The sequence below is a fragment of the Hevea brasiliensis genome, chromosome 4 (genome assembly GCF_030052815.1).
Source record: "Hevea brasiliensis isolate MT/VB/25A 57/8 chromosome 4, ASM3005281v1, whole genome shotgun sequence".
Classification (NCBI taxonomy): Eukaryota; Viridiplantae; Streptophyta; class Magnoliopsida; order Malpighiales; family Euphorbiaceae; genus Hevea; species Hevea brasiliensis.
Genome location: NC_079496.1, coordinates 18,355,204 through 18,382,692, shown reverse-complemented (window position 1 = coordinate 18,382,692; position 27,489 = coordinate 18,355,204). Strand labels below are relative to the sequence as shown.

The following is a 27,489-nucleotide window of genomic DNA, read 5'->3' as shown; positions in this document are numbered from 1 at the left end:
TAATAAAATATTTTTTCAATGATAAATTTTTTTATATTTTTTAATAATAAAATATTAAAAATAATAATTTTAATATTAAACAATTTTTATTCATAATGTTTTTCAATTTTTTTAAATTTATTTTAATTAAAATTAATAAATAATTTTAATATTTAAAATTAGGAAAAAATAATATTTTATTATGTATAAACTTATTTAGTCTTATTACAAAGTACAAGGACTTATTTGACTTAAAATTTAATTTTAAACTTATTTGATTCCTATTAATTATATATATATATATATATAATAAAACTTTACATATCACTATAATCACATTATATTATTTATTTGACCACCTTAAGATAACATTCTAGCTCTGCTGTTAGTTGGAAGGGAGAGTAAGAAGAGATTGTAAGAGAGAGAAGACATGATATAAAAAAGAGAGGGTGACATTAATAATTAATTAGTAGAGAAGTCCATGTGAGTAATTAATTAATTAGAGGAAAAAAAAAAGTGACATTTATCTATATTTATCTATATATATATTTACATTATAAGCCTCTCCTTAAACTTTTTTTTAATTTTTTTCCTTTTTTTTTACATAATTACATAAATTAATTATTTTATTAAAAATCACAAAAAAAAAAGTTTTATTAAAATTTTAAATGAATTATTAAAATAAATTCAATAATTTCAAATTGTAAGGAAGAAATAGATTTATTAAGCAAAGAGATAAAAAGTGATTTATCATATAGAGAAGGAGATTTAGAGACACATAAAGATATTTGTCAAGGAGAGAAATAGAGATATAAAGGGATTTGTTAGGGAGAGAACATGAGAGAGAGAGAAATTTATCAAATAGATAGACATAGAGAGAGAGTAAAAGAGAGATTGTTATGGAGAAAATTTTATTAAAAAGATAAATACATAAATTAATTATTTTACTATAAATCATAGAAATAAATGATGTTAAAATTAATATATTGTATTCAAAATATAAATAAATTTTTTAAATAAATTCAATACTTTCAAATTATGAGGGAGAGAGATCTATCCTAAAGAGGAGATTTATTAGAGAGAAAGAGATTTATCAAGGGAGGAGAGAGAGATTTATTATAGAAAGAAATTTACTATAAAATACATAAATTAATTATCTTATTAAAATTATAAAAATAATAGGCACTAAAATTAGTAATTTTTTTAAAATATTAAATTAATTATTGAAGTAAATTCAATAATTTCAAATTGCAAGTTAATCTGACAAAAAATTAGTTACATTACAATTTTAGATCACAAAAATATTATTAAAGTCAATGAGACTTAAATTAATTTAATAACTTTTATATTATAATTTTTTTTTATAAAATATAACTAGAACAATGAAAATTACTTTTAATTTTAAATAGAATAATATTGCAAAAATTAAAATATCAAATTTGAGTGTTTAGTATTATGGTAAGAAATTTAAAAATATTTCATTTCATGTTAGGGTTCAACTCCTCTCTCACCCTTTGATCTGATCAAGTTGATTCCTATAGCATTGCTGATTTCAATTGTGGATCTGATCAAATCAAAATCAACAGTTTAACTCATTGATTTTATTATTCAAATACAAAAAATTTAAAATTAAGTGTTTAAGAAATGCATCTCGTGCAAACGCAAAACGAACATTATAACACATTCCTCCCATGGTGAAATTAAGGGTGTGTATTATTCATTTATAATAAAATAATTAAATCAAACGGATGAAATTTAATTATTTTAATAAAAGTGAGTTTAATTGGGTTTAATATAAAATGAAACTTTTTATGAAATACGTTAATTTATTGTATTTAATTTTTTTAAAAAAATGAAACTTATTATGAGATATGTTCAAGGTCTAGATTGGCAACGAGTGGATTGAAAACAAGAATTGCTTTCTCCGTCTCCGTCTCGTAGGAGATCGAGGTTGGGGTGGAGAATTCCCCACCAACCGTAGGTTTCCTACAGGAATTTTTCCTTTTATTTTTTTTATTTTAATGTATATTATATAATATAAATTTACTTATTAAAAAATAAATTATAAGTTAGAAATATAAGTTTTAAACATAATCTTAATAATATATATATATATATTTTAATACATAAAAATAAATTATTTTTTAGTAAAAAATAATAATATATTATCACACCGCACAAATTAGATGCATAATAAATCAAATTAAATTCGAGAATAATTGTCATCCCTACCAATACATTACATAACATTATTTTCCTTCTAAGATTTTCACTGTTCAAAACACAAATTTTAAATAATTTTGTAAATATTATTTCTTTTAAAGTATATATTCTTCCTCCTATGTGTCCCATAAAAAAAAAAGTCTTTGCTAGCATGCACTTGCTGTCAGGACCCAACCTATAGGCCGAATCGGCACTAGGACCTGAGCCGGAATAAAGTCCCCGAGACCCATAGTAAGCATTACTGTTCTCAAATCCATAATCAAGGCCCAAAAACTTAGGCCCAACATGTAAATAAAATAAAATATTTTTATTCGGGTCAACCCAACCCGATGACCATCAAAAACTGAAGTAAAGGGAGCCTCGCTCAACCCTGTTACCACCACTTACAAATTGTTTAAATACCACACAAATCTTCATTTATTAATCTCAAAATTTTAAATTAACACGATTTCTAATAAAGTTCACACTATTACTAACACATGCGGAGTTCTAGATTTCAAATTTTGAAAAATAATAAAACAATTAAATAACCGACATTAAACTTGCAAGGAAGAAAGCAGGTTGCTCTGTAAAAGAACTCCTCCTGTAGCCTGGAAAAATAGGTGAACAGGAGTGAGCGTTTGACTCAAAGAGTAAAATATCAATTTTAACCATAATCTCTATAGCTATCTAAAGCTAATGCACCTTGTAGAGTGAAATGCAACATCGTCAATGTTTTCACATCATAACAGTAAAAAGGTAATTTGGAGCACTCACACACCCGATAATGTCAAACAATACTTATATGGGAGCTGATCCCCTATACAGCTCTTTTAATCCAAACTGTGCCAGCGAAGAACTCAAGCTCGGACTTCCACTTAATAAACCAAATCAGGGTCCCAGCGAAGAACTCAAGCCTTGTCTATCTCGAAGGACCGGGTCCCAGCGAAGATCTTAAGCCGTGTCTACCCGTCCTGTCCATAGCCAACACCACACCACACGCATGCCAACTCACGCACACTGCTCCAAATTACCACAACAACATTCATGGCACTTTAACAATTATGAATGCAACATAAAACGTGCCTAGTGTTTAACTATATAGATACATTTTTATAAATGATGCATGGGCATGCTTGAACATATAATAATATCGAAATTATAATTAAAATTAATATTTTACTCACAGTACACTGATGACTATTATGGCTGCTGGATGCAGAAAAATAGCTGATCTCGATCACCTAATAATTAAATTATAAATTTATTAGTACTAAGTTAAGATAAAACTCTAAAGAGGCAACAGACAGCTTAATTCATGTCGAAAATCTGGCAGAGTTTTATCTATACCTGGGACCTACCCAACCTGCAAAAAGGCTCAAATAACACTTCTAAATTCAACTCATATCTCATCATCATTATATGGCTCCTCCTGGGCCCTCCAAACCAAGCAATACTCAAAACCTTAAAAATTACATTTTAGTCCCTATAATTGACATTTTATAAAAATCCACTCAAACAAACTCTAAAAATTCTAAAATTTTGCCCCGCGATCCTTAATAATATTATAAGGCTATTGCAAAATGAATTGTAATTTTCTAATCACCCATGAATATTTTATTCAAGAATATTACTTAATTTCATAAGTTTCCAACAGCTAACATATTCTTAATTCAACCCAATTCAATATTCACATATTTAAACCTCCATCCTCAAGCTTCAACCAATCATAAAATATTTAAATATCTTAATTTCAAATAATCTTATATGCCCATATGCTAAAAATCTAACTAAAATCCATCTATATTTTCAAAAATATTCTGCAATCACTCAAAAATTCAACAAACACCATAGAATATCTCCAAATAATTTTACTTTCATCATATATTTTTCTTAGAATTTTTCTCCAATTTTTCCTGTTTAAGAAACACTGTATTTATGCTCCACAGACAGAGAAATAATGAAAATAGTCTTACCCGAAGTTTATCTGTGTCTCAAAAATTTTAAAAATTTATGAGGAAGCCTTTGGAAGTTGAATCATCTCCAAAGCCCACCGGAGCCACCACCGGAACCACCGCGCACGGTGGTCGACCGTGGGTCATCGGCCATATTTGCCGGATCTGATCATACCATCATGTTCATCTCCTCTCCCTCAGTCCATAAGTGGTTTTGGATCGTCGATCCAACGGTCGGATAGTCCTAGATCTGACGAAAAAGCTTGAAAAACCCGAAACTTCTCTCCTCCCTATCTCACTCATCCGACCACTAAATGTTGCAAAATAGGTATCAAAAGAAAGCTCTCGGAACAAGCTTTCCAACGCCACCTGAATCGCATCGATCGGACGTTGGATGAAGCCGAAATCGGCCCGGAAAGCCGCTGCCCACTGTGCGCGCGTTTTCTCTCTCTTCTCTCTCTCTTACCGCCGAGTCTGGCGGTGCTACAGGCCGATTGGTGGCTCGCCGGCGTCGCCCAAAGCCGCTTGGTCGCCGGTCAGTGGTGGTTGACCCCTCACCGGTCGGAAAGCGTAGAGAAAAGGGAGAGAAGAGATGAGGGGAAGAGAGATGCGTGAGGGAGAGAGGGGGGGGGGGTCTGCTAGTTTTTTTTTTTTTTTTTTAATTTCTAGGAATTAATCTGGACAAACATGTTGTCCAGATTCATTCCTGAAAAAAAAAATTAAATTTAATGTTTAATTTAATTTATATATATATATATATATATATATATATATATATATATATATATATATATTTTGTTACATTCTTCCCTCCTTAAGAAAAATTCGTCCTCGAATTTTCGAATAAACAAGAGATAAGGAAAAGAAAATTATTAGAACAAGTGCAATCATTATTCCTCCAACTGTGCAGAGATTAGTAAAACATTTATTCTTCAAACTCCTCGTATATTATATATGACATTCTACTGCTCTCTGATTCTACTATAGTGTCCTAACTGTCATCATCTCTTCCTAGAGATGCTCTTACCTCTTGGCTATTCATTGACCATTTTTCTGACATCTCAAGTATTCATTATAACTCTACTACTCTCGACTTGATATCTGATAACTTTAATCAATTTTGGCGCTTACCTCACTTTTATTACGCCCTAACGTGTCTCTTGGTGACTTTAGTCCTCATTCCTTTGTTTCAATAATCTTTGTTTCCCCAAAACATAACTTATGTTCCTTATCTTAAGGCATCCTATGAGTAGCTTTCCTGTAGCACCTATCATATACATCTCGTTCGAAACCTTACTTATCCTTTGACCTTAACGGTTAGTACCAATGCATCTTCTCACTTTCATGATACTTCAAATTTCCAATCTATTGGTGTCATTACTAAGGTACTTAGACTAATCTCTGTTCATCTTATGTAACCAGTCAGGTAGATTCCCCTCCAAGGGCCAAGTGTATTATTTATCAATATTGGAAAGTAAACTGGGTCTCTCTTTCTAGGTGACAAAAGTGTTTATATTCCCTGACAACTCAGTCTATGCGACTTTATCGTTTCCCACTCCTTTTCTGGAATGAGAATATCTAGACTTCTTCCTAAAGCTTCTTAGTATGTGGCCTACTTCTGACACATTGGCACTCAGATCGAGGCTCTACTACTCCTTTAATCTATCATCTCATAATAACTTGTTTCAAATATCTCTTAGTGTGTTCCTAGCATACCTATTCCTTCTTATCCTCATCATTATAACTAGCTTTACCGAGCTTTCTTCCTGTCCTTTGTATCTTATCCACTTCCTTTTCCTGTTTCTACTATTGTTGACACCTTTTCAAGCTGTTGTACTTATTTCTTAATCTTAGTCCTATTTCACCCTTACACCTTTTTCCTTAAAGGATGTCCATCCCGTCATCAACTTTAACTTTCATTTTATTTGTTAGTCCTATCTTGATTACTAGTTCCATTACTTCGAGAATTTTAATCTTACGATTGACCCCTACCAGTACATTCTTCACATTATGTAACACTTGTAATTAACCATAGAAAATTCTTTTTGTATTCCCTTTCCCAACTTACCTATCAGAACATTATCATTCCCTACCAGCCTTAGTAGGAAATTGCTCATCCTGGATGGATAGGAGCTCAAGAAACTATAAGTTCCATCTGAACTAACACGGCTGTGGAAATATGTGCCATGCCTCAATTCCAAACAAAATACTTCACGTGTTCATTCTCCTTAATATAATCACATGTACTGCCTATAGCTTTCCAAACTTCAGCCTCAACTTTTCCCATTAGCAACAATTTCATCTATTGAAACTCATCCATAATTAGTATTTCCTCCAGCTCATAGTTTAAAACAGTTGCAAGCCTTAGTAGCCAACTCAATTTAACTCCTGTCATTACTTTGATCGTCCTTTCATACTTAACACTAGGTATGCACTTACTGTCATTCTCATATCAGGAAATTCTATATGAATTGGTGCCTACCAAACTCTCAAATAACTAGGTCTCCTTGACTTAGTCTCTGTTCCTTATATAACCCTCTAGAACCAATAGCACGAGCTAAACTTGAAAAGAAAGAAAAATATCCTCTTATATCCAACTACGCCCGATTGTCCATATAATAATGTTTAACCTATGTTCCTTGGTCTTTCTCTTCAAATTTCATCATCTCCTGGCGCAATTGTGCTCTACCTATAAGGTATCATCTGCATGAACACTTTACCATACCATTGTCCTTCCTGACATAATATTTTATAATTTATTAACTTTACTTATACTCGACCTATGATTCATATCTACCATCATTTATATTGTACCCTTAACTTTTGTTGAATCATGAAAGATTTCTCTCACTAATAGATTCTTTCAGCACTAATTCTTACAGCCAACACCACACCACATGCACGCCAACTCACGCACACTGCTCCAAATTACCACAACAACATCCATGGCACTTTAACAATTATGAATGCAATATAAAACATGCCTAGTGTTTAACTACATAGAAACATTTTTATAAGTGATGCATGGGTATGCTTGAACATATAATAATATCAAAATTACAATTAAAATTAATATTTTACTCACAGTACACCGATGACTATTGTGGCTGCTGGATGCAAAAAAATAGCTGATCTCGATCACCTAATAATTAAACTATAAATTTATTAGTACTAAGTTAAGATAAAACTCTAAAGAGGCAACAGACAGCCTAATTCATGCCGGAAATCCGACAGAGTTTCCCCTATACCTGGGACCTACCCAACCTATAAAAAGGCTCAAATAACGATTCTAAATTCAACTCATATCTCATCATCATTATATGGCCCCTCCTGAGCCCTCCAAACTAAGCAATACTCAAAACCTTAAAAATTACGTTTTAGTCCCTATAATTGATATTTTGTAAAAATCCACTCAAACAAGCTCTAAAAATTCTAAAATTTTGCCCCGTGGTCCTTAATAATATTATAAGGCTATTGCAAAATGAATTGTAATTTTCTAATCACCCATGAATATTTTATTCAAGAATATTACTCAATTTCATAAGTTTCCAACAGCTAACATATTCTTAATTCAACCCAATTCAATATTCACATATTTAAACCTCCATCCTCAAGCTTCAACCAATCATATAAAATTTAAATATCTTAATTTCAAATAATCTTATATGCCCATATGCTAGAAATCTAAGTAAAATCCATCTATATTTTAAAAAATATTCTACAATCACTCAAAAATTCAACAAACACCATAAAATATCTCCAAATAATTTTACTTTCATCATATATTTTTCTTAGAATTTTTCCTGTTTAAGAAACACTGTATTTATGCTCCACAGACAGAGAAACAATGAAAATAGTCTTACCCGAAGTTTATCTGTGTCTCAAAAATTTCAAAAATTTATGAGGAAGCCTCTGGAAGTTGAATCATCTCCAAAGCCCACCAGAACCACCGCGCACGGTGGCCGGCCGCCGGTCACCGGCGACATTTGTCAGATCTGATCATACCATCATGTTCCTCTCCTCTCCCTCAGTCCATAGGTGGTTTTGGATCGTCGATCCAACGGTCGGATCGTCCTAAATCTGACGAAAAACTTGAAAAATCCGAAACTTCTCTCCTCCCTATCTCACTCATCCGACCACCAAACGTTGCAAAAATAGGTATCAAAAGAAAGCTCTCGGAACAAGCTTTCCAACGCCACCTGAATAGCCTCGATCGGATGTTGGATGAAGCCGAAATCAGCTCGGAAAGCCGCTGCCCACTGTGTGCACGTTTTCTCTCTCTTCTCTCTCTCTTGCCGCCGCGTCTGGCGGTGCTACCGGCCGGCTAGTGGCTCGCCGACGTTGCCCGAAGCCGCTTGGTCGCCGGTCAGTGGTGGTTGACCCCTCACCGGTCCGAAAGTGTAGAGAAAAGGGAGAGAAGAGATGAGGGGAAGAGAGATGCGTGAGGGAGAGAGAAGGGGGGGGGGGTCTGCTGGTTTTTTTTTTTTTGAATTTTTGGGAATGAATCTGGACAGACATGTTGTCCAGATTCATTCCTGAAAAAAAATTTTAAATTTAATGTTTAATTTAATTTATATATATATATATATTTTTTTTTTTTTTTTTTTTTTTTTTTTGGGTTGTTGCACTTGCCATGTTTCACTCCCTTTATCCATGCCATTCGGCATTACTTTGTCCCTTGACCTATTGTACGTTTGCATACTTCTTTCCTTTTCCACTCTTTTCGTTTGCATGTCCTTTCCAATAGTTTACCAGACAGAGATTGGAAAGCTGTCCATGCATTTGTACGACTCTTCCCTTCCGTGTTAGCTATAAGTTAGTTGGCCCCTTCCATTATCTATGCATTTGTATGGATCAAGTAGACTTTCTTGCACCTTTTTTGTCTCTAAGTTAGCAGATTCTTTTATCTTGCATTGCGTTTTTCTATCCAAACGTCCTTTTATGCCAAGTATGCATTTACCCCGTTTTTAGCATTTTCTTACACCATGCTTTTATACCCAACTTAAAGATCCTTGCACCATGCTTTTGTACCTTCAACCTTCAAGCCACAATAATGCATTTTAGAGTTTTATAATGTTATATATAGTTTCTTTAGTGTTATATATAACACCACTCTTTCTTTTAACTTAGTTTATTTTCCTTTTGTACTTCATTCCATTTTTAATCATTCGGTATGTATTTTTTTTTGTCCTTTTTTTATGCATTCTCTATTTCTGTTGAAATAAAAATATTATTAAGTTTTTTATTTTTTTTTATGGCTCTCTCCTTAACCTATTGTTTGCAATTTGCTTTTATTCATAGGTTTACTTAATGTGTCATACTTTGTTTCTTATTAAATATATACAGGAAGTTGAGGAAATTCTTTCTTTTTATTTGTTGGTTAATATACCTTCTAATTTGATATTTACTTTTATTTATATTTTCCTTTAAAGTTAATGTTGTGGTTACTTTTATATTATGTGGTCTTTTGTGAGTTTATATATATATTACCAATTGTAATACTTTTGCAATTTAATATGTGATGTGTTGAAATAAAATATTGTTTTAGTTTCTTGGAATGTTTACAGTGAAAGCATGTGTTCTGTTAAAATAAGTAAAGTTACCTTAACAATGTTGTGATTGATTACTTTTGTATTTTTTATGTCAGAGGGAAAATGAATTATGCAGAGAATTATACTATTATTTTTAAGTATGAAGAAAAAGAGAGTGAACTTGGGAATGTCCCAGCAGATAGGTATTCATACATTGAGTTGCTAACTGATGTGTATAAAATGTTTGAAATACAATATGATTTTATTAGTGTAATGGCTGGAAAAGGGCTGCTTGTTGAGACTAATTAGAACCTACTTTTCATGTTTGAAATGTATAAGGATAACCTTGTGGTTCCTTTTACAATTAGAACAAAACATGCTACTCTGAGTGTTGAGATGCCAGGTGATAATAGGAAGTCCAAGGTGTGTGGGGTTGGCTCAAGTAACACAGGGGGCAATTTTGGTGATGTGGCTGGAAAGGGTAAGGAGATTGTTGGTGAAATTGAAATTGGAGATAAGGATTTGGGTAGATTTGGATATTATTTTAGTATTGGAAAAGGGGCTAAAAATGTAAACATGAGTTCTGTTGATGTCAGAATGGCTTCTGTGGGCAGTGTGACAAGTAGTCGAAAGAGTTCTGCCCCTATTCGCTATGTTGGTGTGTTTAGTGGAAGGGGTTATGTTATTGTGGGTAGGGGGTTTGCTACTATGGGCAGAGTGTCTGCTACTATGGTAGAGAGTTTTCTAATGCGAGCAAGGGTTCTGCTACTATGGGCAAGAGTTCTATGAGGGGTAGAAGAAGAGCTAGGGCTGCACCTAATGATGATGCACCCCTTGTCAGTGATAGTGAGATTTAATTTACTGACAATGATGATGAAGACTGGCTGGAACACGGTTGTGAAATGAGTAGTGATAATGAGGATGATTTAGATGATGACATTGGGGATTTAGAGGAAGATGATGATGGATTGTTTGACATTTGCAGTGACAGGGATGATGATATAGAGGATGATGAAAATTATGATCTCATTAAACAAAAACCATATAAACATCCATTTAAGGGGGTGTGTGCAAACCCTTTTTATGATAAAGAGGGTGAAGATGCTGCTTTCCAAGCTGGTTAGGTTTTTAAAGATGTCACAACTATTAGAGAGGCTTTAAGGGACTATGCAATGAAAGGAGGGTATGAAATCCATAGAAAGAAGAATGATAATAGGAGGGTAATAGCTACTTGTGCTACTGAAGGATGTGATTGGGGATTTTTTACAAGTATTTTAGTAGATGATATGACATTTATGCTGAAAACTCTTAATAATGTTCATAGTTGTATGAGACCACTGGACAATAAAAACCCCAATTCCACCACTAGATGGATTGTAGACAAATTGATGAGTTTTCTTAGAGCTAATCCAGATATGTCTTATGAGCTAATGCAACATCACTTACTTGAGAAATGGGGAGTAGATGCACTTATCTGGTAGTTGTATAGGGCTAAGACTCTAGCTAAATCACAAAATATTGGGGAGCATGCAGATAGCTACAAAAAGTTGAAAAAATATTTGTATTATTTGCAAAAGTCTAATTCTGGAACAGTGGTTAAGATTGAAGTAGAAACTAGAGTCAATGAAGAGGATGACATGGTTTTTAAAAGATTGTTCATATAATTTGAAGCAATCAAGGATGGGTTCACAAAGGGATGTAGGCCTTTGATTGGCCTTGACAGCTATCACTTAAAGGGTCCATATGGAGGGATCTTTTTATCTGTTATTGTATTAGATGGTAATAGAGGAGTACTACCCTTAGCATTTGCATTTGTAAAGTCAAAATGTTTGAAGAGTTGGAATTTTTTCTTAGAGAACCTATATCAGTGCATTGGAGGAGGGACAGACGACAAGCCATGGACATTCATGTTTGATAGACAAAAGGTAACCTATCTAACTAGTTTGCTTTACTTTACCACATTATCTGATATATTATTTAATATGCATTGTCCAATAGTATGTTTTGACAAAATGAATTTTATGTAGGGCTTAGTGGAAGCAGTGAAGGAGGTTTTTCCAAATGCTTGCCATAGATTCTGCTATAGGCATTTATTCTCAAATTTCAAGAAACAATTTCCAGGAATGCAACTAAAAGATGATTTTTGGAATTGTGCAGAAGCTATACATAGTTATGAATTTTGGCTCCATGTGAAGGTGTTGAAGCCTAAGAGGGAGTAGTAGCCATATGATTGGTTGTTGAACATACCTTTGTCACAATGGACAAGACATTCATTTTGGACAGAGACAAAATGTGACAACTACACAAATAACATGATAGAATCTTTTAACAGCTGGATAGGCAAGCTAAGAAAATGCCAGTGATCAACATAATTGAGAGCATTAGATAGAAACTTATGTTAAGATTCCATAATAGGTATGCAAAGCATTTGTAAAGTCAAAATGTTTGAAGAGTTGGAATTTTTTCTTAGAGAACCTATATCAGTGCATTGGAGGAGGGACAGACGACAAGCCATGGACATTCATGTTTGATAGACAAAAGGTAACCTATCTAACTAGTTTGCTTTACTTTACCACATTATCTGATATATTATTTAATATGCATTGTCCAATAGTATGTTTTGACAAAATGAATTTTATGTAGGGCTTAGTGGAAGCAGTGAAGGAGGTTTTTCCAAATGCTTGCCATAGATTCTGCTATAGGCATTTATTCTCAAATTTCAAGAAACAATTTCCAGGAATGCAACTAAAAGATGATTTTTGGAATTGTGCAGAAGCTATACATAGTTATGAATTTTGGCTCCATGTGAAGGTGTTGAAGCCTAAGAGGGAGTAGTAGCCATATGATTGGTTGTTGAACATACCTTTGTCACAATGGACAAGACATTCATTTTGGACAGAGACAAAATGTGACAACTACACAAATAACATGATAGAATCTTTTAACAGCTGGATAGGCAAGCTAAGAAAATGCCAGTGATCAACATAATTGAGAGCATTAGACAGAAACTTATGTTAAGATTCCATAATAGGTATGCAAAGGGTTGTACTTGGGATAGAAAGGTCACACCTAGAATAAAGAAGACATTGAATAAGATTATAAGTCGGAGTAGATGTGTCAAGCTAATACCTGGAAAGAATGAAGAGTTTGAGGTTCATGAAGGTCCTTACAAATTTGTTGCTTCTTTAGTGAAAAAAACTTACTCTTGTGGATGGTGGGACATATCTGGATTGCCATGTAAACATACAGCTAGAGCCATTAGGCACCAGAGAGGAGATATAGAGGAGTACTGTCATAAGTACTACCATATTGATACCTATTTGAAGGTCTATGAAGGTGCAATTCATACAATCCCAAAAAAGAAAATGGAATTAAATGTTGAACACCCACCAATGAAGCCATCCCCATTGAAAACGCAACCAGGCAGGCCTCAAAAATCAAGGAGAATGGAAGAGGGAGAGCCAGGGCCTACAACAAAGAGAAGAAGGAATGCAACAGTGATTTGTGCCAGGTGCAAGCAATTAGGACATAATAAGAGGACCTGCCAATATGCCCCAGTTGGGATAAGTTCTGTCATATTAAACTATTTTACCATCTATCACATTAAAAAATTTATGCATACAAAGATCTCAATTATATATACTTTTATTGATTTTGATGTTAATATTTTATTCTGACGTGAACTATTTTTTTCATGCAACCCAACACAAGTTCTAAAGGTGGAAGGAAGAAAAAAAACACTTTTGTAGCCCACCAAGAATTTGAGCCACAAGTCCAACAAGTAGGACAAGCTGAAGTCCAACAATCTCAAGGGGGGAATGTGCAACATTCCATGGATGTGAACAGTAACATTGCTCAAGATATGGAGAGCAAGTCATTGCATTAGGATGGTCACTGGAAATGGAAATATTTTGTTGTTAAAATGTTCACATATAGTTTAATTTTGTTGGTGGAATATGCACAGTAGTCTTATATTTTGCGGTTGTAATGTGCATAGTTGGAAACTTAGTTTGAACAACTAATTTTGTGCTTGTAAATGTTGGGAAATTTAGTGCTTATTGGGGATGATATTGATAAGTTATTTGATGATTTTGGTTTACAGTTATGTAATGGACTTGATCACTAGAATGATGGCTATCTTTGCTGTTAGTTAATTGATCGAGTATTTTGGTTTTAAACAGTTGATTTTGCTATCTATTCCAATATATACTATTGATGGAAAAATTTGCCTTTGACAATTGTTGCATTTTACAGGTTATAGATTATATATTATAGACAAGTTTTTCATATTACAGGTTACTAATTCATCAAATACAGGGGTTACCATATCAAAATATATGTTGCCAACTCAATTATTTAGTCCATGTAATTTGAATAATACAACTATTTAGTCCTTATAATTTGAATAAAATAACTATTTAGTCCCTATAATTTTAAATTGCATAACTATTTTGCCACACCTTATCCCTTTGTAAGGCATAACATGCTCCCGTAGTACACCTAATGAATTACCGTACTTCGCCTACCTGTAACCCATTAAATATACTACAAGGGATTTTAAAACAATTTCCGATCATTTTTATAGTGGTGGGAACGTTGAATATTTATTAAAAAGTCTTTAATTGAAATTTTGGTCATGGATCAAATCTTCGATTAAAATCTTGTGCTACGAAAATTTTTCAAAATTTCGGCAGAGTGCCAACTTTATTTTGAGAAAACAGTTCTTCAAAACCTGAAAATAAAAATACGCTCAATATTTTTACTCTACCACAACTCCAATAAAATCAATTTCATCTCTCAATTCAATACAAGTAACTCAATCAAATTTTCAAGCCCAACTCATCATAAAGGAAACAATACATTAATAAATTACAAAACTCAGGAAGATATTTGAATAGTACATTCATTAGGGTAATAAAATTAATATTACAAAAATATACAAGTGGATAAAATCTCAAATTAATATTACAATAATTTTCACTTCAATTACACACCAAAATAATATTACAAGAGTTTTTGTACAACTGCTCAAATAAAATTACATACATACAATTACATGAATACATCAAAATCTAATTTACAAGAGTATACCTATGATATACCCAAAGGTAGTCTCAATATGTCTACAAGGAGAAACTTCAAGTGATCTCACTCGGCTGCTATATCCTTACTTTCAACTGCGACAGCATACAAAACTATCGTTGAGTGGTGAACTCAGTGGTGCACAACTATAATTTAAAACGTAATACAATATACATTGACAAAATTATAATAAGAATTTAGAAATCTTTAAATTCATCAAAATTTCAAAAATCAAAATAAATGCTGCCAATAATATAAATCATTTGTTCAAATGACCTTGATCAATAATCACAATTTATCAAATCATAATTAGACATTTAAAATAATCCCATCAATTTATGAAAATAAAGAGTAAATTTCACTAAAATTAATTATACACAAATCTCATTTTAAAATCACCATTGCTTATTTTTTTTTTTCCAAAAACCATTCTTAATCTCACTAACTTTATGCAAGACTAATATGTAAGGGCCAATCTTCAAAGTGATTCTCATTCCCTATGGTCGGGGAGATCGAATCGTGCACATTACATCCATAACAAGTTACTTCCGAAAAGGGCCAAGTTTAACTTAGATCTAACCTCTGATAAGAGGAAGATCTAAGCATCAATGTGCACGTACCATAGTAATCAAAACAAAGCTAACTCCAGTGTTTTCTCAATAAATGAGAGACGGGTAATAACCATGTCGAGCATTTGTAGTGAGATATAAAATAACATCATGAATTTTATTGCCCTTTTTGTGAGCATAAAATCACAATACAATCAATTTCAATGCCAATTCCAATAACCGATAATTTCCATGACCATCACAATTCAAAACATAATTGGTCCTTTTCCCATGTGAACCATATTTCAATCATAATTTTCCAAAACAAATTTTATTCAATCCATAACAAAAGTAAAATCATAACTAATTTCATTTTTCAAAACTAAACTCATTCATTCTATAACAAAATTCAATAATTGTTGAATTAAATTCAATAGTTGATAAACATAATACATAAAGAACATAAAATCATTTAATCAAATGAGATATGCAAAACCTTATAAATTGAAAACTAGTTGTGCACAAACCTCTTTTGTTGCCTTAATTTACTCCAATTTTCGTTTTTCCTTCGAAGACCCCTTTCCAACTGAAACACATAAATTTAAAGTGCTTCAGTATCCATTCAGTCCATTTCTAGGAATTAATCCAACAATAATTTCATTTTTTGCCTACTAAATTTACCTATTAGGTTTCATAAGATGAATTCTTGTATTTATGGTTATGGGGTTACTATTCATTGTACTATTCAAGTCAAAATATTGACTTTTTCGTTTTTAATAGATATATTTGTCCTAAATGCACTCATATACCACATTTTGAATGTCAAATTTGTTGGCATTGATTGCCATTTTAAATTCAAAGCTTATTGGGAAATAATTCAAAAATTTAGATTTGGTCTTTCAAATTGTACTGTCCCATTGACCTTTCTACAGTGGGAATTTGGCTAAATGTTATTCATCAAAATTGTTTCTTATTGTGTCTAATTTATTTCCCTTTTTGAATCACTCCATTTGGAGTTTTTTAGCTCAAGTTATGCTATTTTTAAGATGGCCGGCCGAATTGGTGCAAAACCCAGAAATTCTGGGCAACTAGGGTTCTGGCAGTTTTGAGAAACTAACTTTGGTTGACAATTTGACTTAGTTATGGGTAGAATTTGGGTTTGTGTTTTTCATGAAAGTTGTAGTACTATGTCATAGCTTTCCAATGGTCAAAAATCAGGTCATTTAGACCTTCCTACACCAAGTTATGGCCAAAGGAACAAATACTGATCATTTGGTCAATTTTTCCAAGTCCAGAATTGGTTACCCGGATTTAGTCAATTTTTAGGTCATCATAGGTTAGTTTTCTGGGCAGGATTTCTTCATCAAAGTTATGAAATTATGTGTTAATTTCATCTCCAATTGGCCTCACACCAATTGGAGTAGCAGAATTTCAATTTTGGTCCTTTAAGTGGACCATGGTCAAGCTGTCCAGATTGGGCAGCACCATATTCACGTTTCTACTCAATTCTACCATTTCAAACACACTCCAAATGACACCAATTGACCATTTTAAACCTCAATTAGGTCACCCATTGCTGTGGCCTCGGCTCATTTAACCCATTATGCTTTGTTTTTTCATTTCCATTTTACCTTCATGTAATTGCTATTAATTTTTGTTCATGGCCTTTCTGGATGTCATAGATATAGTTCTTGACATCCTGGCTGTCCGGACAGATATCTGTTGCTGGAACAGTAAACTGTACAGGGCTGTCCAATGTGAGGGTGTTACATATTTAGTTCCTATAATTTCTCAAATCACACCTATTGCATCCCTGCATTTCTTCAGTGGGCATAATACGATATCAAAGATATAAAACTTCTATTTCAACACCTATAAAATTCAACATTTGGTGATAAATGGACACAAATTCTACAAAATCATTTTGTTACACTAACATCACATATCAATAACAAAGTTGGTCATAGGGTCTATTTGCTCTTCATGCCAACAAGGACCAAAACTAAAATCAAAATTACAACAATTGTCTTCAAATGCCCCAATATGACTTCAACCCACTCAAGCTTTATATGAAGCAGTCAGTAGTCTTCTTTCAGCTTCAGTAGCTCTTCCCTCATCTCATCCAACATTCTTGAATATAAGGTTTGGGTTGCCACAGATTCTTGGCTCTGGTTATGTGCTGTTGAGGTGGGAGATATGACTGGTTCGCACCACCCATGAAAAGTCCCACAAACATTGTCTCGACAGTAGTAATAAGGCTTGTTAGGGTCTCCGATCGACTCTGAAATCCTTATCCCAACCCTTTTCCCGCACCTACAATTTTCATTCTTCAAACCACCATCCCATCCACCCATATTACCACTAGACGTCGATATCTCCAACTAAAACAACAAACCCTAGTTCTTAAAAAAAATAAATGAATGGCACAAATAGATGATGAACAAAAAAACAAGGATAAAATGGGAGAGAAACCAACACCTTCACACCATCAGAAGAAAAAGGTAGAGATAATGTTGAAAAGAAGGAGAATGTTGAAAAGTTTCAATGGTTTTGTGAGAGAATGTTGAAAAGAAAAAAAAGCAGAGATTAAAAGTTTTGGTATTTTTGACATGTGAAAATTGATTATAACAAAGAAGGATAAGGGCATTTTTGGTAAGAATAAGGTTTCTCTCTCCTCACTAACAAAATTTTTGGCGGGAGGGACAATAGAGTTAACAGACTCAAAACAGAGGGACTAAACAGTGTATTTTTTAAAATAGAGGGACTAAGTAGTTAGTTTTATCAAAACACAAAGACTAAATAGTCATTTTCTCATTCTTTTATCTTGCACTGTGTTTTTCTATCCGAACGTCCTTTTATGCCAAGCATGCATTTACCCTGTTTTTAGCATTTTCTTACACCATGTTTTTATAACCAACTTAAAGATCCTTGCACAACGTCCTTTTATGCCAAGCATGCATTTACCCCGTTTTTAGCATTTTCTTACACCATGTTTTTATACCCAACTTAAAGATCCTTACACCAGACTTTTGTACGTTCAACCTTCAAGCCACAATAATACATTTTAGAGTTCTACAGTGCTATATATGATTCCTGTGGTATTACATATAACACCACTCTTTCTTTGAACTTAGTTTATTTTCCTTTTGTATTTCATTCCATTTTTTACCGTTCGGTATTTAGTTTTTTTTTTTTTTCCTTTTTTATACATTCTCTATTTCTATTGAAATAAAAGTATTATTAAGTTTTGATTTTTTTTTTTTTTTTACGGCTCTTCCCTTGACCTGTCGTTTGCAATTTGCTTCTATTCATAGATTTACTTAATGTTTCATACCTTGTTTCTTATTAAATCTAAACGGGCTGTTGAGGAAATTCTTTCTTTTTATTTATTGGTTAATATACCTTCTAATTTGATAATTACTTTTGTTCATATTTTCCTTTCAAGTTGATGTTGTGGTTACTTTTATATTATGTGCTTTTGTGAGCTTATAAAATTTAAATGTGTGAAAAATAGTCAAAAGAATTTAAAATATTAGGTTTACTTGATGTTCCATAGTTTGTTTTTTATTAAATTTATTTATTTAAAAGCTTTGATGTAGGGATTGGCATTGTTGTAATTTAAAGGCATATTCAACTCAACTCAACTAAGCCTTTATCTAAAAAATTTGGAGTGTAATTTGAAGGCATATAAAGAATAATTTGACTTGGTTACAAAAGCATAGCTGCATGACACGAGAAAAGATTAATTTAACTTGAGTACACAAGCATGTCTGCATGGTGCAAGAAAGGAATAAGAAGATCCTTTATCTGGAAACACGTTAACGGGCATTAGAATGACAAGGAAAATTGTCTTACAGAAGGATTTTTTTTTTTTTGTCATTGAAAAAAAAAAAAAAAACTCTGTACATATGAAATCTCCACTGTTATTTCTTCGGGATATACATGAAATCATATCAAAAAGTTTAAAAAGTAATAATAACAATGCCATCTGAACATGAAAATGAAATACTAACAGGGAGTTAATAATAATACAAGCATGCAAATGCATAATGAGTGAGTCTGTACAGGTTTGATAAATACAGGAGCAACAAATAAACGATTCACAGTGACTGTTAGTTGTATTATCTGCATGTAAATGTACAAAAACACATACCAAAATACCAGCTTTGCCCATAGCGAATAATTACCATAAAGAACAAACAGCAATGCACCGTTTAACCATCACCCCTCTCCTATATTTGATAATTTTTTTTTTTATTTTATTTTCTGCAGGGTGAATTACTAGCTCCTATACATCCTTCCTTTCTGCAGTCAATGCTTCAGATTTGCATATGGGGCAGACATTCTTCACGTGCAACCACTTCTTCAAGCAATCTGCATGGTACTCGTGTCCACAATCAAGAGTTCCAATCTTCTCTTGATGTTTGTAATCATCCTGCAAAGTCCCAACAGGTCATAAGAAATTCTATACCTAATTAAAATCAATGAGAAAAAAGTAGAACTTTTTTTTACAAACAATTATCCAGGATTAGCCATATAAATAAACAACAACAACTAAGCCTTAATCCAAACTAGTTGGAGTTGCTTATACGAGGGATCATTTTTCGCCGTTCAACTCTGTTAGACACCATATAAATAAAGATAACTAAAATTCATCTAGTAAATTGAATAAAATCCAGAAGTTTCTACTAAAATGAATTAGCTTTCTAACTACCTGGCATATAATGCAAGAATCAGATTCTTGATCCATACAAGCCGTCTCTTCCAGATTGATTGACATTGGTGATGATAAATATTTTCGTGTCTTTAATTGACTTCTGATTGTTTCCTCTGACAATCCAGTGTTCACATTGCCAATCCTCTCCCCAAGTGCAAGAAGCTCCTGCAGTAAAATTAGAAAGTTTATATTACAAATTACAGTCAAAGATAAGCCCAAAATTAGAAAGTTTATACTACAAATTACAGTCAAAGATAAGCCCCAGATTTTCCATATTTATTGCTTCTATTTGTCCGGATCACTCAAATTCATGTTGATGCACATAGGACCCTGTAAACTTCTAATTATTTCAGTCATCAATACTATCAGGCTCTCTATGGTAAACAGTAAAGAGTAACAGCGATCAAAGTATTTCAGACTTACCTCATAAGACATGTCCTCTATATCCAACCTCATATCACTGTGATGGTCAACATAATTCTCTACCTCATAATAATCAGGTAACTCCAGTACAGCTACCCCCTGCACACATCAATTCCTATGTCTTAGTCTCTTCAATAAATAGAAGAAACATTGTCAATCAAAGTATAGCCTATAAATCACCTTAGATAACAATAACATTTTATCAAAATTCAAAAAACAACCACTTGTAGTGAGGATTTGTTTGAAATAAAAGTTCAGAGGTAAAGGCAAAACATTACATCAGTTGGCAAAACTCTAAGATGAGGAACATTGCGGTGTCTTATAGCTGTCTCAGATATAACTCCCTCATGGTGAGGTCTGTATATCCTAAGGCCAGTTGGCTGGATAGATCCCAGATGCCTAACTCCTATATCCATACCATCCTGAGATGGATTCACATTGCTCTGTGAGGCATAGCTTGTAGGACCTCTAAATGAAGTAGCTGATACATGAGGAAGAACATTAAGATTGTGGCCTCTCATTCCTTGAATGGGAAGTGACAGGTGATGAAAATTGTGGTGCCGTAGGTTGGCAGGAGAGGGATGCAAGAAACTTGTGTTACTTCTGTTGCCAGATAGGTCATGATAACGTTGTGGACCCATGCTTCCAGTATCAACCCTACTGAAATTGTTCCCTAAAACAACAAAACAAGCTAGTAAGTAATATTAGACCTGGCCAAGGGCCAGTTCAGAATAGGAACTGAACCAGAACCAGACAGGTTCAAACCAGAACTAGAACCGGTTCAAACCAGAACTAGAACCAATCAAAACCATAATGACCAAAACCTGCTGGTTTAGTTCGGGCCAAACTGGATTTTTTTTCTTTTAAAAAAGTTCAAAAAATGATATTTCAAATGTGGAATATGATCAAAACTATACCAGAACCGGAGGAAACCTAGAGGGCCAGTTCCAGTGCCCCTGAACCTTGAACCGGAACCATCAGTTCAAGCCCGGAACCAGCCCTTGGCCAAGTCTGGTTCATATGTTTATGTTAGTAAGATACAATTGGTCTTTACTCCTATCCTTACAGTAATTGAACCTAAGTTTCAGATAAATTTTCATCAAGAGTCCAAAAAATAAAAATAACTAGGAAAAAAAAAAAGGCTACCATGCATGTAAGTGATTGCTGGGTTCTGGGTCCATGCTGAAGTTCCTGCATCACTTGAAGTATTGCTTAGCTGTTGATCTAACCATAGAGAACCAGAAGGCTGAAAGGGCTGACTCATATAGTTTCCCTGAATAAAGTGATTTTGATTGTGAGCCAGAACAGGATCCAGCCCAGTAGCACCTAATCTGTTCCTCACACTTCTATGAGATCCCACTTCCCTGACTGATGAAGTACTATTCCCTCCGTACTGAGGTGGCGTGAAAGATGCAGCATCCATTAAAGCAACCCCATCAGGATGTCTAGTATTTAAGGATGTAGCTGAAGAACTGGAGCTTGCTGAGGCATTGAAATACTGAAAATTCCCTGGGTTGCCTTCAGCATTCTTTCTCTTGTATGAACCTCTGGCATTATCCATGAAGTGGCTGTTTGTTCCATACTCATCAGCAGAAACTCCAATGACTCCATAATTGGTGGAAGATGGTAAATGATCACAAGACCCATGACTTAAAGGAATACTAGAAGATGGGGTCATGTAAGGAACATAGAAATTGGATGCAGTAGCAACACCTAAATCAAGATTTGGCACATGATGCTGAGGATGATGTTGAACACCAGGGTATTGTGGCATCCCGTAAAAAATAGCATTGTCATAATGCTCTGGTAGATGGCGGGAATCGATATTAGTTGTATTCCCTGAAGCTGTAGCCACTGTCTGAATATCAGGCTGTGGGAAGTTAGTTATGCCCCCCAAGAGAATGCAGGGCTCAGGATGAAGATAACCCTGGCCTTGCTGATCCATTTCTAGATCTATCTGACTAGTGCACAGCATGTTCCTTTGTCCCATACCTAAAGTTATCCCTGCTTCAAGAAATGATAATCACAAGATAAATCCAAATCAGTTGGGAATTATAATGGAAAAGAGTACTCATGCAAACGTTGCAGTGTAAATATCAGAGTACAAGACACTGATTGTCCAGCAATACAAACAGGATGGTGTGTGTACAAAGTCAATTCAATATACAAATAATACAATGTCAAAATTCCTTCACATGTTTCAACATAATTTTCAAACAGGAATACAATAAATGACATCAAAAATCCCTTACCTATAACTGTAGCTTTGTGCATAGCATCCCATTCTAGAAAAGTTTACTAGTAAACAGACTTGAGCAACAAAGAAAAAGAACATGATATATAATAATTAAAAAGTATTATTTCAGAAGTCCCACAAACTTCAGAACAAGAAATTTTCAATGTCTCTTCAAGACTTCAAATTTTCCACTTAGAAGGTCTAAATAAGAGAAATAGAATACATAAGAGCAATAATCCCATTATCCACTTTCATTTTGTGCTACAGCTACAAAAAGATCCGGCCAAGAGCCTGTTCAGAACAGGAACCACCCCAATTCATCCCAGAACCGGCATGTGTCAAAATTGGGTTAACCAAAACCAAACCAGAACAGACCCAAACCAGCCGGTTCGGTTCCCAGGGTAAAACCAGATTTTCTTTTTAAAAAATAAAAAAATAAATAATAATAATAATAATAATAATAATATAACTGTTAGATTTGATCGAACCAGAACAGGGGGCCTCTGCGGTACTGGAACTGCTGGTACCAGCCCAGTTCAGCCCATTGGCCAGGCCTATCTACAAATCATTCAATAGTCTGCTCTGTCAAGGTGGAGCACTTGTTGGGGCAAACAAAAACAGAAAAGAGAGTGCAAGAATGTAGGAGAAGATTCCAATGTCCCAAAGAACAAGATTCAACTAAGAAGAATGTTTCCGGAGGAGAGAGAGAGAAAGAGAGAGAGAGTTGTGCCCATTCATGCTAAGATCATTTAAAGTCCACTTCAAACGTTTCACCTGGGGGCTTCCTTGGTAGTCGAAAGAAATGAAATATATGTTCTAGATAATGACTTATACTCCATTGGTAATATGGAATATAAGTGCAAACCTCTTGCTTTTTCAACATCTGAACGTGAGACATGTTACAGATCATTTTTGACAAATGACACAAAAATATGTATTAACTTTATGCATGAGCAGGTCATAACACATCTCAAGCTCTAACCACTTGCAGGGCCAAATTTTCCAAGATGAAGCACAACTAGATAAAAACAAAACCTATCCTTGAGAGGTAGATTGGATTTCTTCTTCTGATTCACAACTCAACTCAACTCAACTAAGCATTTATCCCAAGAATTTAGGGTCAGCTATATAGATTTTCTTTCTCCATTCTAATCGATTTTGGGTTAAATCCTCAGAAATGTGTAATGCTTCTAAGTCATGTTGTACTACTCTCCTCCAAGTCAGTTTAGGTCTACCCCTTCTTTTCTTTCTATCCTCTAACCTAATGTGCTCTACTTGTCTAATTGGAGCCTCCGTATGTCTACGCTTCACATGACCAAACCACCTCAATCTCCTTCCTCTCAACTTATCCTCAATTGGCACCACTCCTACATTTTCTATAATACTCTCGTTACGGAATTTATCTAATCTAGTATGACCACTCATCCATCTTAACATTCTCATCTCCGCAACTCTTATCTTAGACACATATAACTCCTTCAGTGCCTAACACTCACTACCATGTAACATGGCCGGTCATATGGCTGTACGGTAAAATTTTTCTTTCAACTTATTGGGAACCTTGCGATCACATAAAACTCCCGTGTCACTTCTCCACTTTAATCGTCCGGCTTTAATCCTATGATTAACATCCCCCTCACATCCTCCATCTACTTGAAAGATTGAGCCGAGATATTTAAATTGATTAATTTGGAGCAGTACCACTCCATCCAAACTAACTCCTTCCCTATTATCAGTTCGGCCTTCATTGAACTTGCAATGCATGTATTCTATCTTCGTTCTACTTAACTTAAAATCCTTTGACTCTAGAGTACTTCCCCAAAACTCTAGCTTTCTATTGATTCCTTCTCGCGTCTCATCTATTAGAACTATATCATCTACAAACATCATGCACCAAGGAATACTCTCTTATATATGTTTGTATGTGTTTCGTCAATTCATCTAAAACTAATGTAAGAAGGTAAGGGCTTAGAGCTGAACCTTGGTATAATCCAACTGATATAGGAAAATCTCTCTTCTTCTGATTCACACTAATAACAAAATGCTTAAAAAAAAAAGCACGCTTAATAACCAAACAAAATTAATATTTGTTCTCTTAATTTGATTTTGGATCTTCGAGGGACCTGTTATTTGTGAAAACTATGATGTCTTAAGAACTTAGATGCGATGCCAAAGGAGATCCAACTGTTATGCATCAAAACTTCCCACCTTTTCTTAGAAGTTCTGATCAATTTCAGTTGAAATTAAGACCTCAGCATGATGTCCTTATAACTGTGCAATAAGGAATAGTGTTACAGAATTTTTAAAGCCTTATGGTTGTCAATTTGTCACCTCAAACCTCATTCTGACATCATAGGACCTAAGGTGAAATGCCTGGAAGCTTCCTACCTTTTGTTTCAAAATTTCAAGCAGTTTTAAAGATAATAGCAAATTCCCTCACATGATGCAATAGAAGTTCAAAAATCACAAAACACAAACCCATATCTTACAAGGTTTCAAAACAAATTACTTTACCACCCCAATCACAACATAATTACTGTTTCTCAAGCTAAATTTGCATATCTGATTCAATCTCATAATTTATTCAGTTAAATTTATAAAGAATATCACACATTCCCCCAGAAACACAATCAAAAGAAAGGCATAGTCTAACTAACAGGTATAGGTTGCCAATCCTCCATTCTCACCCGGAATAGCAACCACCAGTCCAACCCAGGAGAAAAGATCATAAATGAACCAAATACAACCAGCAAAAACAAATAAGGCAACATAAGAATAAACCAAAAAAATATGTCTAATATTAATGTAGCTTCAAAACTTGAAATCTTAACTTCAAAATCCTGATACAATAATCCTGAAGATACCCATTTAGCCAGTTAAGCAAGAACGGTAAAAACCAAAGAAATTCTCCTACTCGAGGCCATTATTATCAACATCTAAAAATACAAATAAACCACAAAAAAAAGAAACCCGAACAATACTCAATACATGTGCCATTCACCCATCAAAAACTTACCAAAAAACCAGCAATTAGAATAGAAAAGGCAAAAACTTTTAACATATTTGAAAATAAAGCTGCAAAATTTACACACAGGTAATAACACAAACACACACATAGACGGAGAGAGAGAGAAATGGGTACCTTGTGAACATTAAACAAAGTCAGAGATGGAGTTTCACCGATGAATAAATTGCGAAAAAATACCTAAAAAAAAAAAAGTTAAAAGGTCTGATTGCCAAAAAAAAAAACAAACAAGAAAGAGATTAGATAATTGAAATTAACGGCCACAATGCAATCGGTTGAAACCTTGGATTTCAAAAATCAAAAGAAATATTAGAAAAGAGAGAGAGAGAGAGAGAGAGAGAGAGAGAGAGAGAGAGAAGAAAAGTAAACCTAAATTGAGGAACTCTGAGAGATCTCTCACAGAAATTCTGAGAGAGAGACAGAGACAGGAAGGAAGGAAGGAAGGAAGGAGGGGACTCGCTCAGATTTCCTCTTTCTAATTATTTTATACGCAAATGCGATAAGCGAAGCGAACTCTGCTTTCCTTTTTATTTTTTATTCTTTTTTAACTGTTTTAATTACCGTGATTCTATTTAATGACAGCTATTGGATTTTCTTTTTCTTTTTCTTTTATAATTGTGTAAGTAATTTAAGATTTTAAAATTTATTCCAATAAAAAGTTTTAAAATTTATTCCCAAAAAACAGTTTGACATTTATTTTATATTTAAATAATATTATTTTTCTTTATAATTATTATTATTATTATTATATGAATTTTCTTAATCGATATTAAAATTTTAAATAATAAAAATAAAATATTATATTAAATAAAAATAATTAATGAAATGCATGTGCAGTTAATTATTAATTAAAAAAGGGATTATCATAACCTTTATCAAATTATTTTTGTAATTAGTTGTATTTGAAATATTTTGATACATAAATAAAAAGATTGGGTTTTTTTGTCAATTTTTTAAAATTTAATTTATTGAATATAATTATGACTAATTTATCATATTAGAGAAAATTTATAAAAATAAAATTTTTTGATAAAATAATAAATATGTATAAAAAATTTTCTGCTTCTTAATTATTTATCGAGCTTTAATTTAATAGAAATGGAGTTAATTTTAAAATTTTAAATTTTAAATTCTAATTATTTAAGTGAATAAAAAAATTTCTAATTATTATTTCCTTTTCTCTTTTGTGATAGTTTATTTAATAGAAGACACATCAATGATCCCACAACACTAGAATTATAAAAGTGTAAATTAAAATATTATTTTAATATTTATATCCATTAAAAATCATAACTAAATCCATTAATTGAGCTCATTTTTTTTTTATTTGTTATTTTGTTGCCCTGTGACCCAATCCAAAAGGTGATTGATGGACGTATATATAACATATACCATAAGCCTGAAGGCATATTCTTTAGGAATGGCAACGAGATAAATTGGGAGTAGGGATCGCTCTTCTAATTTCCACATCATAAGAGTTCGAGGTCGGAGTGGGGTATGCCCTACAGAGGTGCAGGGACGGATGAGTTTTTCACTGGGGATTTTTTTTTAATTTATTAATATATAATATAAATTTATTTATTAAAAAATAAAATATAATTATAAATGTTATATTTTGTTAAAATTATAATATTTAAATATATAAATATATAAAAATAAATTATTTTTTAATAAAAAATAATAATATCTTACTAGTGCAGGATGGGTTATGGGGTTTTGAGGTGGGGAGAAGATCATCCCGTCTCCGCCCTACACAAATTAGAATCGAAATGGGATTGAAAAAAATTGATC

At 33.3% G+C, this 27,489-nt stretch overlaps 1 protein-coding gene across 3 annotated transcripts; it reads right to left on the bottom strand.

The window, feature by feature from the left end:
• Positions 1-19,286: 19,286 nt before the first annotated feature.
• LOC110667743 (probable E3 ubiquitin-protein ligase ZFP1) lies at positions 19,287-26,233 on the bottom strand. 3 transcript variants are annotated; one of them, XM_021828705.2, is made up of 7 exons: positions 26,068-26,233; positions 25,816-25,902; positions 21,584-22,441; positions 20,716-21,110; positions 20,438-20,536; positions 20,012-20,179; positions 19,287-19,732 (listed from the first exon to the last, which is right to left on the bottom strand). In XM_021828705.2, exons 3-7 carry the CDS (start codon positions 22,425-22,427, stop codon positions 19,586-19,588), a joined length of 1,653 nt encoding a protein of 550 aa, XP_021684397.2. In that variant the 5' UTR covers positions 22,428-22,441; positions 25,816-25,902; positions 26,068-26,233; the 3' UTR covers positions 19,287-19,585. The 3 variants fall into 3 exon arrangements, with proteins under 3 accessions (XP_021684397.2, XP_021684398.2, XP_021684396.2); XM_021828706.2 differs by having other exon boundaries at positions 21,584-22,444; positions 25,816-25,878; positions 26,068-26,209; XM_021828704.2 differs by having other exon boundaries at positions 25,816-25,878; positions 26,068-26,209.
• Positions 26,234-27,489: the final 1,256 nt, after the last annotated feature.

What these genes read in the sequence shown, in the direction of transcription:
- LOC110667743 (XM_021828705.2), bottom strand. Translation starts at nt 22,427, where the DNA reads ATGGGACAAAGGAACATGCTGTGCACTAGTCAGATAGATCTAGAAATG. An exon ending in AGCAATCACTTACATGCATG is followed by an intron (nt 21,111 to 21,583) that starts GTAGCCTTTTTT and finishes TTGTTGTTTTAG; the next exon opens with GGAACAATTTCAGTAGGGTT. An exon ending in ATTCTTGCATTATATGCCAG is followed by an intron (nt 19,733 to 20,011) that starts GTAGTTAGAAAG and finishes GGGACTTTGCAG; the next exon opens with GATGATTACAAACATCAAGA.